At 41.4% G+C, this 18102-nt stretch overlaps 1 protein-coding gene and 1 long non-coding RNA gene across 2 annotated transcripts; one reads left to right on the top strand and one right to left on the bottom strand.

The window, feature by feature from the left end:
- Positions 1-253: 253 nt before the first annotated feature.
- LOC122547140 lies at positions 254-4897 on the bottom strand. The gene is made up of 3 exons (XR_006310899.1): positions 4667-4897; positions 2489-2572; positions 254-1678 (listed from the first exon to the last, which is right to left on the bottom strand). It is a non-coding gene; the product is annotated as an uncharacterized LOC122547140 (long non-coding RNA).
- A 139-nt stretch (positions 4898-5036) lies between these two features.
- On the top strand, positions 5037-14044 carry LOC122547139 (conserved oligomeric Golgi complex subunit 1-like). Its single transcript, XM_043685724.1, has 4 exons — positions 5037-5519; positions 7704-7948; positions 13414-13595; positions 13824-14044. The coding sequence occupies exons 1-4, from the start codon at positions 5202-5204 to the stop codon at positions 14027-14029; spliced, it is 951 nt and encodes a 316-aa protein (XP_043541659.1). The 5' UTR covers positions 5037-5201; the 3' UTR covers positions 14030-14044.
- Positions 14045-18102: the final 4058 nt, after the last annotated feature.

Below are 18102 nucleotides of genomic sequence, written 5' to 3'. Positions count from 1 at the left end.
TGTCCTGCAAATAGGTTTGTCTTGTAAATGTTCACTCCTATATTGCCTGACTGATTAGGATCATGTGCAGGTTTTGCAATACTTACAAATCTTCCAGATTAGAGTGGTGCTGGAAAAGCACAGCAGTTCAGGCAGCATCCGAGGAGCAGGAAAATCGATGTTTCGGGCAAAAGCCCTTCATCAGGAATAGACATTCTGGATGAAGGGCTTTTGCCCGAAACGTCAATTTTCCTGCTCCTCGGATGCTGCCTGAACTGCTGTGCTTTTCCAGCACCACTCTAATCTAGAATCTGGTTTCCAGCATCTGCAGTCCTTGTTTTTACCTGACTAATCTTCCAGCTTGACTGGCATCCTACCCTACTGGCATTCACCAATGAAATCTAGCAGCAATGCATGACATCTATAAGATATAATGCAGCATCTTGCCAAGGCTTTTTTGACAGCAATTTCCAAACCTCCAACACTGATAAAAATAAGGTCTTCTGGCACACCATCACCTACAAATCCTCCTCCAAGTCATATAACAATATAATATTAAAATACATTATAATTTCTGCACTGTCACCGGGTTACAGTTTTAGAACTTCTTCCCTAATATTTGGACCAGAGCAATTCATGGTAGCAGCTCTTTCCTACCTTCTCAAGGACAATAAATGCTGGCTTTACCAGCGAAACTCACGTTCTGTGAAAGAATAAAAATAATTTCCATCATCCTGCTTATTCAGTCTGGATTCTCCCAGTTTGTTTTGCACATCTAATTTTCTGCAGCAGTCACTATTTCCTATTTGCCCAATTACTTAGGTGGCATTGAGCTAGCAAAAAAATACAAAAACGGATGTTTCTATCCATTTGTTTGTATGTCACCTGCCAAAGGTGTCCATTTTGAGTAAAAGGTTCATATATCTGCAGCCATTCCCAGTCTTCACAAAAAACAAAGGAAGTCAGTAGTTTTGAATTGGGGCCTGACTCTGCACATATGCATAAAGTCATGGTGGTCTCAAAAAATCGGATTTGTTCTGGTTGGATCCAACCAATAAATTCTCATAGCTAACTGTGGAGGAACAAGTTTGTCAGAGGACTTCTCCAGTTCTTTACATTTCACAGTTGCCACTCCACAAAACTATAACTAAAAACATTGTAAGCTGGGAAAAGATTGATTAGCATTAAATTATCAAGAATCAAATAAATCAAACAATAAGAAGTACATGAAAGGAAGAGAGTAGCTAAAGTAAACATTGATCGCTTAGCAGATGAGTGTATGGAATTAAAATTGGAATACAGGGAAAAGCAGAGAATTTAAACAAACATTTTGCAAATGTGTGTTGGGGGTGCTAATAATAGCAGAACATCTGCACAAAAGGGAGAAACTTAAAACAATTTTCAGTGGAGAAAACGTACTCGACAAACTAATACAGCAGAACCTCTATTATCCAAAGGACACGGACAGAGAGTATTTTGTTCAGTTAATCAAATTCAGGATAATCGAATAACATAGTTTAGCCAAGCATCAGGATCGTGCGATCTTGTCAGGTAATCCGACATTTGGATAATCGAATGCAGGATCATCGAGGTTCCAAAGTATCGGGTTGCTAGGATCTCAAAAGAGTAGCTGCAGAGACAGTGGAATCCTAGGTTGCAATCTTCCAAAAATCCCTAGATCCTAGAAAGGTCCCAGTAGCTTGGTAAATAGAAAATAATGTTGTTATTTAAGAAAGGATGGAGACAGAAAGCAAAAATACGATAGGCCAATAGACTATCGTTCCATTTTTGAATCTTTTATTAAATAGTAGGACATATAAAAAAAGTATAATCTAATCAAGTTGAGTCTATTCATTTTATGAAAAGGAGACGGTGTTTGAAAAATTGACCAGGGTTCTTTCAGGATGCAACAAGTAGGATGGATAAAGTGGAAGCAGTAGGTGGGCAGTTGGACTTCCAAAAAGTATTCAATGTGGTGTCACAGAAAGTTACTATTCAACATAAGAGCTCATGCTGTTGGGGTGATATATTAGTGTGGGCTAAGAATCAGTTCACTAACAGGAAACAGGAAGTCAGGCTAATTGGACAATTTTCAAGCTGGCCAATTGCAAATAGTGGGTGCAAAAGCAATCAGTACTGGAAACTGGGTTATTTAGAATTTGCATTGACAATCTAAAGAGACCAACCTACCAAAGTACAAAGATAGGTGGTAATGCAAGTTGTGTGGAGGACACAAAGAATTTGAAAGGAATGGTAAGCAGGTGAATGAGTGGAAAAATTGGCAATAATACACATCTCCTACCCCCAAAGTCAGGCTTCAAGGACCTCAACTCAGCTATGTCTCTATTGGTCTCTATGTCTCTGGCCTCTGAATCACTCGATGCTACATTGAAGTCCTACTCCAGACACAAAAGCCAAAGCAGACATTCCAGTGCAGTATTGAGGGAGTGCTGCACTATTAAACGTAGCGTGTGGAGGGGCTTTAGTGGTACAGTGGTAGTGTCCCTACCTTTGTGCCAGGAAGCCTGGGTTCAAGTTCCACCTGCTCCACAGGTAGGTAATAACATCTCAAAGCAGGTTGATTGGAAAATATCTATAAGTCAATTGGTTAAGCACTATTAAATTACAATTATATCAAAATCTTGTTTTAATTCCCTCCTATAAAATGAATTACAATCACCTTTTTCCTAACAGATATCAATAGACATTTAAACTGCAATAGAAAAACTGATGAAACCTTAGCAAGAAAATTGGCAATCACTGTTAATGTGCACTTATATCTACTCCAAAGCTGGATGGAGGAAGGCAGGATTAGTTGTTCATCAACATAATCATTTTATATTAGGTAGGAATTAAATGTGCTTTATTGAAAAATGTTAACATTTCAGGATCCTTACAGACGCAGAGTTAAAGTTACAATATTTTACAATAGTGACATAAATAATGATCATGGCCTAATTATAGTACTACTCATGCAATCCTCTCAATCAGTTTTTCATTTTGCTCTGCTGCAGATTTCGATTCGAGTCCTGAACCAACTTAAACATCAGTAAGCAATATGTAAGCTCTCTTAGCTATCTAAAACTCATGTTTTGCATTGCATACAGCAGGCGGAGCTGCTTATCAAGCTTAATTAAAATGTCAAGGGATAGGCTGGCTTCGTAAATTTAAATAAATGAATGATGGTGAACAAAACAGATTAGAACGGAAGCCCTGTTGAAGAGAGGAGCAGAACTCCTTCAAGAAAGAGATATGCTTGGTTAAACACTAAACAATTAAAAAAAAGAACTGTGGATGCTGGAAATTAGAAACAAATATCAGAACTCAATCGAAGAAGGGTCACTAGACCTGAAACATTAAGTTTGCTTTCTTTCCACAGATGCTGCCAGACCTGAGTTTTTCCAGCACTTTTTTTTGGTTCAAACATAGCAATATTTCTGCTGGAGTTCAAATTCATCTTGGTTGGCATTGCAGACCAGAGAATATTTGACTGACTGCCTGTTATGGATATTTTTAAATCAACCTGTTCAGACATGTTATGACACACCTCTAGAGCAGGTGAATCTTGAACTCAGGCCTTCTGACATCTGACCCAAAGGTTGGGACACTACCATAAAAGCCATGGACAACCTATTATACAGTGCTAATGATTCATTCCACAGCATGCAATGAAATTGAAGACTGCTTGTTTTGTGCCCCCTCCTCGGGCTAATTTGGATCTATCAAAGTTTATTAGTACTGAATTTTAATTCTACATTTGGTGTGTACCTGCCTAATTGGGGAGGGAGGGGTAGGGAACGATGAATACAAAAAGGAATAGAGTTATCAAGTTTCATTCCAGACAGCCCAAGGCTGCTGTCAGTGAAGTAAATCAATAATTACCAGGCTAAACCGGCCACCAACACTCCCACAGGCCACAAGAGGTTGGCAAAAAAAAACTGTCAGTGGCACCCACAATCCAAAACCATAAACCAGTGAAGTTTATCAATTAAGTAGCCACCAGTCATTGTCATCATCAGTTTTAATTTTATCTTTGTTTGGTGTAAATTTCTGTATATTTAAACATATGTAAACTTGTGGAGCTATGACGACAGAACCACAATGTGAAAGATTTTAAATTTGCAAACACACGCCCAAGTCTTGCACCACAGTCCTGACGGAAAGGGATCCTATTGACATACCTGTGGTAATTTTCAATTGAAAAAAAAACACAGGTTTAATAACTAAACGAAATCCTACTCTCAATAAATGCCAAAGAACAAGGATTGCATAAAGACTGCAGGTTCTTGGGGATGTGTGGGAAGTTTATGTCAAACAGTATAAGATTGGGTACAGCTCCATGGCACGAATTTGCAGGGATATAAAAACAATCGACTATCACATTGCCCCAGCTTTGATTATTCACCTCGTATTCCTGTGATTTCGCATATTTAGCCCTGCAAGCAGGGACAGTTTTAATTTGCAGCTGAACTTCCTGATTAATGTAGCAGCCCTGTGCCACTGGCAGGGCATGCCCTGGGTGCCCAGGAGGGACGGGTGCTCCTCACTCCCATTGCCCTTGGCAACGCCGGCCTGGGCAAAGGGGAGTAGGTGCCGTGATCCCCAATCTTTACCCTGTTGTTTCCCGCCGATTATAGGAAGAAGGGAGGGAATCGAGAAAGCGGTTACAAAGCTGGGAGATACTCACTGATCTGGCGTCGTCGCTTCAACCCCTTCGCTCCCGCATTCCGGTACGGTAACTGACACACCAGGCGATCACTCACCTGTGAACTTCCGCCGGGAGACAGCAACCCCGCCCCCCTCCCCAGCCAGCGAAGAGCGCAGGCGCCGCCAGATCGCAGCCGAACACGCTTGCGCCAGCCAACTGGCCGTGCCGTTTTTCCTTCTCCCCCAAAGTGAGCCAAGACCAGCCCCTCCTCTCGACCATATACGCTTGCGTCACTTGATCTGAATACGCATGCGTCCGCTCTCCCGGACTGACGCGCATGCGCCGGGTGGCCGTTTGGTTTTCGCCGCCCTCCGGCGCTTGCGCAGTATTGCCCTCCGGGAGGGCCACGTCTGTTTATGGGTAGCGCTGCTCTGGGGGTAGAGAGCTGCGGCTCGAGGCTTTCCAAGCGGTAGTCACGACAGCTTCAGGCCTGGGTTTGGGCCTGGCGACGGCTCTCGGTGTAGGAGGGAGTGTGCCACCTTCACTGTCCCCTGGGAGGGGTGAGGGAGGTACCATGGCGGTGGCCGCCAGGAACCTGCGGGTGAGCGACATCCAGGACCCCGGCTCCCTGTTCGAGCGCTACGGCACCGAGGAGATCCGGCAGGTGGAGCGGAGGGTCCGCGCTGAGATCGAGCACAAGAAGGAGGAGCTGCGCCAGATGGTGGGCGAGCGGTACCGCGACCTGATCGAGGCGGCCGACACCATCACCGACATGAGGCTGTGCTCCGAGAAGGTGGTCAGCTCGGTGCGGGACATGTACGAGTACTGCACCCGCATCAAACCATCCGGGCCCGGCAGGGCACCTCCTCCTCTCCCAGCCAAGCGCAGTCAGGTGTGTGTGCCTCGCCTCGCCTCGCCTCTGCACAGTACCCAGAGGAACAACCTCCACAACAGGGGGCAAAGCTATTCCTGCAACAGTGCCAACACCTTCCAGCAGCTGGTTTCCCCTCGTTGGAGTTTTGGCCCTGGGGCTCTTTCCCCTCTTGCCTCACCCCTGGCTGCAGAAATTAAGAGCTAAAGGCAAAACGCTGCGGAGGCTAGAAATCTGAAGTGAAGACAAACTGCTTTGCTGGTCCAGCTGCATCACTGAGAGGAGATAGGCAGAGTTCGTTTCAGGCTTTCGAAGTCAATACTTTGGGACACAGTGTCAGGAGTAGGGCTCGATCGCTTTGGACTGCCAACAGGTCATATCTTCAGTCGAAGGGGTTGTGAATTTTTGGAAATCTCTACCCCAGAGAGCTGATAGACTTTTGTTTATTAAGTATAATTTTAGATGCTTGGGGAGTTGAGGGATAGGAGATAGAGTGGGAGAATGATAATGAGATCAAAAATAAAATAATTTTGTTGTAGGTTGGAGCAAGCTTGAGGATTTGTCAGTCTTACTCTTCTATTTATTTTCTGTCCACCTTCCTCTCCATGGTTTCGTTTATTTAAAAAAAGCGTTATCTAAAACAGTGCTAAGTTTATAATTGTTTGTATGGGGTATAACATTAATACTTGGTATTACTTTCTCTGACAACTAACTTAAACTAATCTCTTTGGCAATGCATCAAGTAGAGTCAGAGATGTACAGCATGGAAACAGACCCTTCCGTTCAACCTGTCCATGCCGACCAGATATCCCACCCCAACCTAGTCCCACCTGCCCGCACCCGGCCCATATCCCTCCAACTGGGATATTTTGGAAAGTCAGTAAGACATATCAATGAGAGTGGAGTTCAGGGATATTTAGATTATTTATATAAAGAATGCTGACATAAATGCTTGAGAGTTAGTGTGAATTAGAATGTGGATAGCAGTCTTTAGCTGAGTTTGAATGTGTGTTGAATCATCCTGAAAGGTTTCACAAAGTTGATTTGAGTGATCCCACAAATATTGATGTGGATTTGAGCAGCTGCTATTGGCAGAGAAAAATGATGTTTGAAATGGAAAATGTTGACAGTACACAAGTTTGTATTTATATGACACCTCTTTAACATAGAAAATTTCAAGCAATGTAATTTTTTAATAAATGGATTCTGTACTAAAAGTGTTAAGAAAACGCTTTGCTAAAGAAACGGAAAGACTTATGAGGGGATTTCCATTGTATTGCTTTGGTAGGGGCTGAAGGCGTAGGCACCAGTAGAAGGTTGGAGAGAAGATCAAGGCATGTGTGGAACTGTCGTCGAAGGAAGAGGTGTTTCCTGAAGAGCTAGAAAGTGTTAGAGATTGGAAGTAGTGAAGCCATGGAAGCATTTAAACCTGGAAAGGCTATGCAGTAGCTGGGTTGAAGTTAATTTATGGGTTGAATGGAAAACTAACGAAGAAAGTTTTGAAACATTTGAGTCTAGAAACAATGGAGGTAGGGATGATGGTTTTAAAACCAGGTGGCATGAGCTTGCAGCAGAAGTGCAGAAACATATTATGTACTTCTTATGGGAGCGATTATAGTGGGGTCAGATGCTTGACTTCAACAATGGGGGTGTTGACAGAACCAAATTGCAAAAGAGAGAGACCTGGGAGTAAACATCTAGTTAGGGAGCCATCTTGCATTGTATTCTGTATGATTTGAAGTTTGCTTACGAATTAGGTCATCAATATTGCTTACTTTGAGTTCATTAGTAAATCTTGTGGAAAGGATAGATTTCAGACCAAAGAGGCATGTGTCATGTCTGGAGGTACAAAGACTTGCATCCATTTGATTGTATTTAATTGGAGAAAACTCTGGCAAATTAAAACTGATTTCATCATCATAATTAGTTCTGTTGTGGACAGCATATCTCTAGGACTGGGAAAGGATGGAGAGCAGCGATAGCACCCTGAGACATGAGGGGTATCAAACTTTGATGAAATGTGATTGCAGGGGGTGTTCTGATGGTGGATGAAATTTGGTTAAAAGCAAGAATAAGAAAAAGATCAGTCAACATTTCTAATGATAAAGGTCTTATGATCCTGTCTGACTTGATCTTTAAACTATGTTACTAAGGTGTGAGCACTGGTGATGTAAAATACAGAGTGATTTTATATTTCTACTTCAGGCACAGCAACAATCTCAGGAGAAATTCTACAGTATGGCAGCACAGATCAAGCTCCTTCTAAATATGCCTGAAAAAATTTGGAGTGCGTTAGAATCATCACAATATCTCCATGCTGCTCAAATGTATCTGCTGTGTTGCCACATTCATAGTATCCTTCAGTTGGACTCCTCTGGTTCCTACTACAGTCCTGTCCTGGCCCGCTTTCCCATCCTTGTTCGACAAGTAGCAGCAGCAGGTCATTTCAGGTTAGTCACAAGTAAAAACTTTTCTGTATCAATTTATGTTTAATATCAATTTTGGTGACTTGAGTAAGAGTGCTTGTGGCTGAGCTTTACACATGGTTTCCAATTTTGGCTCGACACGAGTGAAATTGTTTCCCTTTATAGATTAATATGATTTTAAAATCAGGTTTGATAAATGACAAAAGGACAAAAGCTGATTCCTGAAGAAGGGCTCATGCCCGAAACGTCGATTCTCCTGCTCCTTGGATGCTGCCTGACCTGCGCTTTTCCAGCAACACATTTTCAGCTCTGATCTCCAGCATCTGCAGTCCTCACTTTCTCCTAAAAGGTCATTACGGCATAACATAACAGAAGATAAGGAAATATTTAGAGGTATGACAGCAAGCTTTCCAATTCCAACATTTCCCACAGGTGAACATTTAGTTCCAATGATCTTATTGAGAAATAGTGAGAAGCTCTGAGCTTGAACTTCATTGATCAAGAGGCAGAATTTCAGTCCTGGCATAAACAAAGCTTTCATAAAACAGGAGATGTGATTATTTGCTAGAATTTAATTTGTAGAGAAATGGAAATGTAGTTTTGTGTCTGGAACATATTTGTGAATACAAATTGAAGAACTACAAGCAACTCTGATGTAATTGAGTTCTTGTTATGATCTCAAAGGAGAGTGTTTGATTTTCAGTTGTTAAACATCTCTTGAGTCACGACACACTTTTTTTGGGGCGGGGTTTGCTGAACCTACTTTTTGGTAATGAAGCTGGGCAAGTGGTAGATATGTCAGTGGGGGTGCATTAGTTACTTTCACAGAAATTAATAAGATTTAAGCTAATTACAGAAAATGGTAAAGCTGGACCAGAAATGTTCTGAACTGGGTAGGCCAGCTAAGACAGCACCCGGTCAGAGTGGATTGGGAGCAGCTATTTGAAGGAAATTCCACATCAGGTTAGTGGAAGTCATTCAGTAAAGTAATAGTAAGACTGCAGGATCAATGTGTTCCAATAAAGCTGAAGGGTGGGATCAATAACCTCAGAGGACCTTGGATGTCAGGGGATGTACAGGATTAGATAAGGAAGAAAAGGTTTATAAAAGCAAATTACTGCGGATGCTGGAATCTGAAACCAAAAGAGAAAATGCTGGAAAATCTCAGCAGGTCTGGCAGCATTTGTAAGGAGAGAAAAGAGCTGACGTTTCGAGTCTAACTGACCCTTTGTCAAAGGAAAAGTTTATGGCAGATATTGCAGGCTCAGAACAATGGATGCCCTCGAGGCATATAGAATGTGCAGGGGGGTTTCTTAAAAACTAAATTAGTAGGGAGAAGGCCCATGAACGAAACACTGGTGAGTAACATTAACGAAAACCCAGAGATGTTTTATAAGTATGTTAGGGGCAAGAGAATAACAAGATAAAGTGTGGGGCCCATCAGGGATCAAATTGGCAACCTGCTGGGTGAACCAGGGGCATAGTTGACTTTTTAAATGAGTACTTTGCATCTGTAAACATTGTTGAGAAGGATGATTTAGGTACAGGAATTGAGGACTTGAACAAGCTAGTTTGGCGGGAGGGGGGGGATGGTGGCTACCAAAGTTTTGGACGAGATGTATGCTTGGCTGCTGTGAGAGGTAAGGAAGGAGATTTCAGGGGCTCGCCCATTAATTTTCGAATCCTCCTGGGTCACAGGAGTGGTACCATTATTCAAGAAGAAATAAACCAGTAAACAATAAGGCCAGACCACTGGGTCTAACATCAGTGATAGGGGAGCTATTGGTGGGAAAATAGTTCTGAGAGACCGAATTAATCTCCAGTTGGAAATCATGGTTTTGTCATTTTGGGTGATTTTAATTTTTCAAGAAAGTGATTGGGTGTGAAGTTGACAGTACTGTAGTTGACATGGTTCCATAGAATCTCTATTCTGTAGAAAGAGGCTTTTTGGCTCTTGGATTCCACACTGACCACTCAGACCCAGTCCCTCCCACTCTCTTCCTGTAACTCTAGTGGCTAATCCACCTAACCTTCACATGCCTGTATAGTAGAGGGAAATTTAGCATGGCCAGTTGACCTAACCTGCACACCTTTAGACTCTGGGGGGGGAATCAGAGAACCCAGAAGAAATCTATGCATAGAGGGTGAGAATATGCAAATTTCACACAGTCACCCAAGCTAAAATCGAACCTGGGTGTCTGGCACTGTGAGGCTGCAGTGGCAATCACTAAGCCATTAATGTAGATGTTAGTAAAGTTTCATAAGCAGGCTGGTTTGGGAACTAAGAGTCCATGGTGATTTTGGTAATTGAATTTAAAATTGATTTAGTGAAAGGAAGCAGAAGGTGGTAGTTGAAGGGTGTTTTTCAGTCTATGTCCAGTGCAGGGTCTCTTGCATTTATGGTGTGTAAAAATTAATGTTGTGGTGAAAGGCGAGGAGGAAAGCCTTAGATTACTGGATGATATAGATGGGCTAGTCAGATGAACAGTGGCAAATAAGATTTAATTGTGGAAGATGTGAGATGATGCATTTTGGAAGGACTAACAAGGTAGGGCAATGTACGTTTTATGATAAGACCCTTTGAAGTACAAAGGTTGAGAGGGATCTTGGTGTGCATGTCCATCCATCCTTGGAACACAAGAGGACAGGTAGTTAAGAAAACATTGGTATCCTAACCTTTATTAGTAAAGGTATTGAATACAAGAGTAAAGAGGTTTGGTTGGAGCTACATATAAGCAGTTCGGCCACAATAAAGTTCTGGTTGCTACACTAAAGGAAGGATATGATTGCACGTGAGAGCATGCAAAGGAGATCCTTGGCCTTAAGTAATTCAGCTATGAGAAAAGTATAGACGGGTTGTTTTCCTTCGATCAGAGAAGGCTGAGGAGGGTACCTGGTTGAGGTATACAAAGTTCTGAGGAGTGCAAATGGGGTGAAATATTTCCCTTTCGAGGGGTAAATAACAGGGGCCCTATTTTAAAGGTAAGGAGCAGGAGGTTTAGAGGGGATTTGTTTTCATCAAGAAGTTATTGGGTATGTGGAACTTTCTGCCTAACAGAGTGGTAGTGATATGTACCATTAAGAAGTTTAAATCTATTTAAATAAATACTTGAAATGGCATTACACAGTAGGCTTTGGGCCAATTGTTAGACATGAAATTAGAATAGATAGATGCCTAATGTCTGGTGTGGACATGATGAGCCAAAGGGTTTTCTTCCTACTGTAAAAACTCTGACTCAATGTCTCAAATATTGAGCTTTTTCTTTGATGGGTAACTTAAGTCACAGCATCATTTTTCAGCTGGAGTGATTTTAGATGATTTTATTTAAGACTCCTTATTAAACATTATCAAGCATTTATTATTTGCAACTGAAAAGAGCAGGTACTTTTGTTGACAGGTGTGCAATGTTACCATAGTTCTCAACTATTATTTAACATTAATTTTTCCACTGCTTCTAATTTCTAAATATACTTGTAATATTTCTCTTCTAACTGTTCCGGAATGTAGTATTGTATTATTTTCAATCATCTTTGGATATGTTTATCACACTAAAGGCCCTATACCCATTTTGTTCCTCTTGGTGTTATGACCAACTACTCCGTCATGTGACACTTTTCCAGCTGACTGTCATAATTTTACATTAAAAAGTCATCAAAGTTTTTCCATCTCCTTGGTCATCCACATTTACTGAAGCATTATGCTTATTTGCCAACTCTACAAGAAATCAAGACTGTAAGACAGAGCCCAGCTGTAACCTGTTTGAGAAGATGTAGTGCTTTTCTCCATGCGATAGGATCTAGCTATTCTGAGCTCAAATTTGACTTTATATTGGTTCTACTGAGTGATCGATGGGGTACCAGCCAGAGGTAGCAGTTTGTGACTGTTCCTTTTTGTATTACAGCCAAACGTCATGCTTGGTAAACTTGTAAAGATATCAACAGATGACTGCATGGATGTCAGTCAGATATGCCAGATACTTTGAGTGCTTTCAGGAGGTTGGGAAACCTAGCCAACCTTGGATCTAAGATTTTACTTCTGATTAGAAAATGAACTAGCATAATGTTTTACAGCAGAGTGTACAACTTTTTGGTTTATTCCTCTGTGGTTCTCGATTCCTCAGTAAAGAATTGTTTATCTTGGTGGAAATGATCTGATTTATTGCTGGATTTTATAGTTGGGTGGAAGAAAAAACCTTTCAGCCACACACAGTGAATAATTGTCCACAAAGTTTTTTTTCTTTCAATTCTTTGGGTCCAGCTTGCCTCAAAACACTTGATTGAAAGTGCCAGGCATTTTTCTAAAGAACTAGCCTATGCTTGAGGTTTACTCCAAGTTTCCACAGCAGTAGCTGATAAACGGTGTGGCTGCACTCATTTCCTAGCCTTCTGACATTTTTGTTTAAGATTTCACAGGTTTTTTTTCTTTCATGGAATGTGTGTGCTACTGGCAATTGATCGATTGTCTTTAAACAGTGTGACTTGCTCAATGATTCAGAGGGTACTAGAGAATCAAACATGTGATTGTGGTTCTGAAGTCACCTGTAGGCCAGACCAGGTGAGGACAGCAGATTTTCCTTCCCTAAAGAACATGAATGAATTAAATTAGTTTAAAGACAATAGTTTCTGATTACCATTATTCTAGTTTTTGTGATTTGAGGATAATTAATTGAAATCAAATTTCATCATTTGCCTTGTTGATTCCATGTCCCCATATTATTAAGATGGGGCTATGGGTTACTAGTCCATTGGAAATACCATTACACCATCACCACCTCCTGAATAGAAAAATAACAGAAGCCATGTATATAGTTATACTGTAAATACTCAGTCTATATGCAACAATTATACTGGGGTTAACAGCTATAACTATTTGTTTTGATGCCAAATCATGCAAGAAATTACTCAAATTGTCTATAAATAACTTAAATTCTATCAGGTTCTTTGGATAAACAGAAGCATGCGTGTTCTCATTCTTAGATACTTTCTATTCACCCAGTTCTTAGATGTTACAGTACATCTGGACCAGACGGGGCTTGAATCTGGGGCCTCTTGGCCCAGACTTTGGGACACTTCGCTACTGTACCACAAGAGCCTACATTCTCATTTTAGATATTTTCTAATCAGCCTGTTCAGAGATGTTATTACACACCTCTGGAGCAGGTGGGATTTGAACCCAGGTCTCCTGGCTCAGGTAGGGACACCACCTCTGGTTAGAGTATTTGGGCTCTTGTGGCAACTTGTTCAGATGTGCTATGACACACCTCTGGAGCAGGTAGGATTTGAATCCAGGCTTACCACAGGTATTTACCTTTCACTGCTCTTAATTATTCAGCTCTTTATCTTTATCGGGAGAATTAGCTCTTGATTTTTTTTCAACAAGTTATGAATGTTGAAATATCTGCTTGAGGCCTGGCATTAATTATCTGTGCAATTTAAAAAAAAAAGTTGTGAAGTTTCTAAATATGTTTGATTCTTTTCCCCCCCCCCAGAGCATCTATTTTACAAGAGAGTAAAACACTCCTGAAGGGCCGAGCAATATCAGATCAAGCTATTGCCGAAGCTCTGTGTGCCATAATGCTACTGGAAGATAGTTCACCGCGCCAAGCTCTCGCTGATTTTCTATTAGCTAGGAAATCAGCAATTCAGCAGTTACTTAACCAACCACACCATGGTGAGCACCAAGCTGAGACCTAATTCTGGAGAAAAAGGAGGAAGTGCTTGAATCTAGTCTTTATAAAAGTTAAAATGGAAACCTGTAATGAAAATTAATTATCCAGTAACCAGTTATTTGATTCAAATGCATTGAGGAGTCTGTTGTATCTCACTGGTACTCTTAAGGATTCAAAAGCTAATTCATGTTTTGAAATGTGCCCAAGTGAATTTTTTCCAATGTCTTTAGGTGCTGGTATTAAGGCACAGGTATGCTCACTGGTTGAACTGTTAGCCACCACGTTGTATCAGGCTCAAGCTGTGTTTTATACGTCAACTGAAGGAAAGATGCCAGACACTAAACTGACTTGTGGCCTTCTCTTCACTACTTTGGCATCCATCACAAGTGAGTCTCCAGCAGGTATGTATGGGTTTATTGATGTTGGCTGCTATTAAAAGCTTGTAAAATGTTCACAAAAATTATTCCAGAACTTTTATTTTTGTTGTCTTAATGAAAAGACAACTGTTGTCAATTGAAATTATAAGTTAATGACAAATGAAATAAATTCTGGTTTGAGAGTGGTGAGCAGCATTTGCTGTTCGGCTTTATACTATACGACAACTCTTTACATGTTTAAATAATATTGAAGAGTGCTTCTTTTAATGGAAATTTCCCTCAATGTGTTTAGCTGTCTGGCCAAATAATGTGTATGAATGTTTTCCCAGTGAAGTAGACATATATGTAAAATTGAGTCGAATGAATTATACTAGCTGGATCATGTTCTAAGCTGAATTAGTTGATCTTGGCAGAGTAGGAGATGTGAGGATGAAAGTGAGTTGTATTATTTGCCCTTGGAAAGAGAAATATGAATTTGATTTTAGCTCCTCATTACAATCTAACACTCTCTTTTTGAAAAAGCGTGCCTGTGGATCATTGCTTAAGAAAGGTGTCACAACTCTATGGAGTAGTGCGTTGGAAATCAAGGCTCACCAATTCTGGAATGTCCCAAATGTGAAAATTTGATTAAACCACAGAGTTGCCTCATTTGGCATATCTCTAATTCTCTGCTTTTAACTAATGGTAGAAAAGCAACATGCTAACACATAACTTAAGAAGTTAAACTCTCCCACTTTTTAAAAATAACACTGACATGCAGATTCACAAAGAGACAAGACAAATATTAAGGGTGGGAAACAATCAAGGAGAACAAGTTTGCTAGCTCCAATTTGGACCACATGAATTGTTTTTTGCTTCTTTCTGTTCTCAGTTATTTGTTAATGAGATGAGATTGTTTGCACACTGATGCTGTCTTGCACTGTTTGAGAATTTGCCTCTTTCAGAAAGCTTGTCCCCTTTTCTTTCTTTCAATTGTCAATTTGTAGAGAGAACACTTACAGGGGAATGGTGCGTGAGAACGGCTACTGAGAGATTATCTGTCACTTCTCCACACAGGAAAGGGAGAGAAAGATTGTGGTGTTTTCTCTAGATGATTCAGCTCTAATGTCCACGTACAGGTTGTAGCCACTATCCAGAAATGAATCATGTTGCTCAGTGTGCAATGACAAGTCAATTAAAACATCAAAGGACTGTCTCTGGGGGAAAAACTACCCTAAATGAAAGAACACACACAACTGATGCATTTAGTGTTCTTCTCATCTCTCCTCCTCCTCCTCTTCCACCACCACCACTGCCCAACACCTGAAACTGCTTGAATAAGGCAGCAGTCTGAGTGGTCTGCTGTGCTGAGCTCTGTGCCATACCCCCGGGCAAGGTGGACGTTTATACACACACGCACCACACGAACACACCCCGTTAGCAACTAACCCAAGGGGAAAAAAGTCTTAATTTAAACTTGCTGACTATTTGGAGTTGCTGAAATCGTGTGGGACATCATTAAGGCCGGGAAGAAGTCGAATAAAGGCAAATGAGTTCCAATGAATTTATTTTAAAGACTGCACCAACTTCCAAGTTTCTCTTAATTTAAGGCAGTGTCTTTTACTTTATTTTTTAGTCCGCATGCCAATAAAATAAGATCATCTTTACATGGGTTGCACTCTGGTATTGTGCCTCTTGTAATCCACTTGTCTTGTTTCTGTCTCAATTTACATGAAAAAGTGATTGCATGAGATACTAGAATTCGAGGGATAGAAGCAAAGGGAGGAAACGTCAGATTGAGTTTGTGCTCATGAGTACATCAGAATTTAGAAGTGTTTGCGGTGTAATTTGAAATTGTGATCTTGCTACACTGAGATCCAAGATGGCAGCAGTCTGAGTGGTCTGCTGTGCTGAGCTCTGTGCCATACCCCCAGGCAAGGTGGACGTTTATACACACACGCACCACACGCACACACCCCCTTAGCAACTACCCCAAGGGGAAAAAAGTCTTAATTTAAACCTGCTGACTATTTGGAGTTGCTGAAATCGTATGGGACATCATTAAGGCCGGGATGAAGTCGAATAAAGGAAAGGGGCCTAAAGGAGTACAGGGGTGTCTGCAGCCAGTGCTGAAACTGGATCCAACAGATCCAACAGGACAGCAATTACTCAAGGCGTTTGCCAAACTCGAGAGTGGATTCAAGCAGCAGTTGAGCCACTATCTGCCATGTTAAAAAAGCATGATCAGGAAATCCAGCTGCTGAATTGAAGAATGGAGGCACTGGAGGAGAGGACTGTGGCATTTGACACCATAGCAGAGGTCTTGGGAGGAAGAATCCGAACGTTGAAGACTTGATTTGGGTCCTTCAGGATCAATTTGATGACCTGGAAAATAAACATAAAAGGAAAAACTTACGGATCGTGGGTTTCCTGGAAGGCAAGGACCTCATCGGCTTTTTGCAGGGGTGGCACCCGAAGTTCCTGGAGTTAGAGTTGGAGTCTGGCCTGGTTAAGCGTGGAGCGGGCCCATCGGATCGCAATGCACAGGTCCAGGCCGGACCCACGCCCCTGCATGGTCTAGTGTCGTTCCTGTATTATAAAGAAAAACAATTAATAATTGAAACAGCAAGAAAACTGGGAAGGAATTCACAAGCTTTCATGTACAAAGGCTCAAAGGTAATGCTTTTTTCAGGACTTTTCAGCAATTCTAATTAAGAAGAGAAGGACATTTGATGTCAAGAAAAAAATTAAGGGACCTGACATTCAATACTCTTTGACGTACCCGGCCGCGTTGCATTTCGCCCATAGGGAGACGATATATAACTTTGACTGCAGAAAACGCTTTGTGAAGTCTTTGAATTGAAGGACTTGATTCGGAGTGGGAGAGGAGGGGGCATCGTTGCAGACAATGGTATTTTTTTTATTGTCTCCTTTTTTGTTAATCCTCTCTCTTTCCGTTTTTATGGTTATTGGTTTTCTATGTACAGTTTTGTCGTAAAAAATGTAAAATTTAATTATTTTAGAAATCGGTTGGTTGGGTATTATCTAGGGCACTTTTATTTTTACTGCTGTCCTTTTGATTTTGTATTGGGAGTGGCTATATCTGTGGTTAAGGTGAGTTGGGTGGGCATCCATTGTTAGCTTTCAGAATGTAAGTAACAGGTTTTCTTCATTTGTGAATTGCCTGGGGCTAGGGCACGGCCTCAGCTAGAGGGAGTTAAGATGATAGTGAGGGGAAAGATCTCGAGCGAACTTGGGGTTATTTGGGTGTTTGCTTCAGTTAAATGTAGTGCTTTATTTTTAGTTGTAGTTGTTTTTATAGGAAAGGTTTTTAGATCTCCAGGGTTAATATCTTCGTAGCTCGCCAAACCTCAGATAAGCTCCTTCCTCCTGGAAACAACAGTCTGCCCTGGATGACCACAGCTAGTGATTTGTTCAGGTGGTGCACCTGGAATATAAAGGGGAGCCATTCTCCTATTAAACCAAAGAGGATCTTATCAAACCTTAGGAAGGAAAGAGTGGGCATTGCCCTGCTGCATCTAACTGATAAGGAACTGCAGTACCGGCGTTATGACGGTATTTTTCTCATCCTTCAGCTCTAAGAGTAGAGGAGTAGAGTACTGATAAGAAGGAACCTCCCTTTCCAGGTAACGGAGCAGATTAAGGATGAACATGGACAGTTTATCATTCTTAAAGCCCTAATACAAGGAGAAGAGTATGGCATTTTGAATGTATATTGTTTCTCGGCACACCCTAGTGGCTAAATTAATGAATCTTGGGGTACGCTGTACGATTGTAGGAGAAGATTTTAATCGCCTAATAGATCCAGAGATCGACAGGGTACCTGTGCCTGGCAGGTACACGCACGCAGTCTAAACAGTTGGTGGACATGCGTGACGAGTCGGGATAAGTGGATGTGTGGAGGTACCTCCACCTTAATGGAAGAGACTTCATGTTCTATTCTAACCCACACAAGTTCTGTACGCGAATTGACATGTTTTTTATGCCAACTGACGGTTTGGACAGAACATTGGCATGCAAAATTGGGAATATACCTGTTTCGGATCATGCGCCAGTGTATTTAGATGTTAAAATTGAGGGTAGTGGAATGGGTGTGCATCACTGGCACATGGATCCATTTTTGTTAAGGGGG

The sequence above is a fragment of the Chiloscyllium plagiosum genome, unplaced genomic scaffold, assembly GCF_004010195.1.
Source record: "Chiloscyllium plagiosum isolate BGI_BamShark_2017 unplaced genomic scaffold, ASM401019v2 scaf_11003, whole genome shotgun sequence".
Classification (NCBI taxonomy): Eukaryota; Metazoa; Chordata; class Chondrichthyes; order Orectolobiformes; family Hemiscylliidae; genus Chiloscyllium; species Chiloscyllium plagiosum.
Note: the sequence above shows the minus strand (reverse complement) of the source record. Positions and strands in the feature narration are given on the sequence as shown.

Bases quoted from the DNA above. Each gene is read 5' to 3' on its own strand.
- LOC122547139 (XM_043685724.1), top strand. From the start codon at position 5,202: ATGGCGGTGGCCGCCAGGAACCTGCGGGTGAGCGACATCCAGGACCCC. The intron at 7,949-13,413 runs GTTAGTCACAAG...CCCCCCCCCCAG, and splicing joins GCAGCAGCAGGTCATTTCAG to AGCATCTATTTTACAAGAGA. The intron at 13,596-13,823 runs GTGAGCACCAAG...CAATGTCTTTAG, and splicing joins ACTTAACCAACCACACCATG to GTGCTGGTATTAAGGCACAG.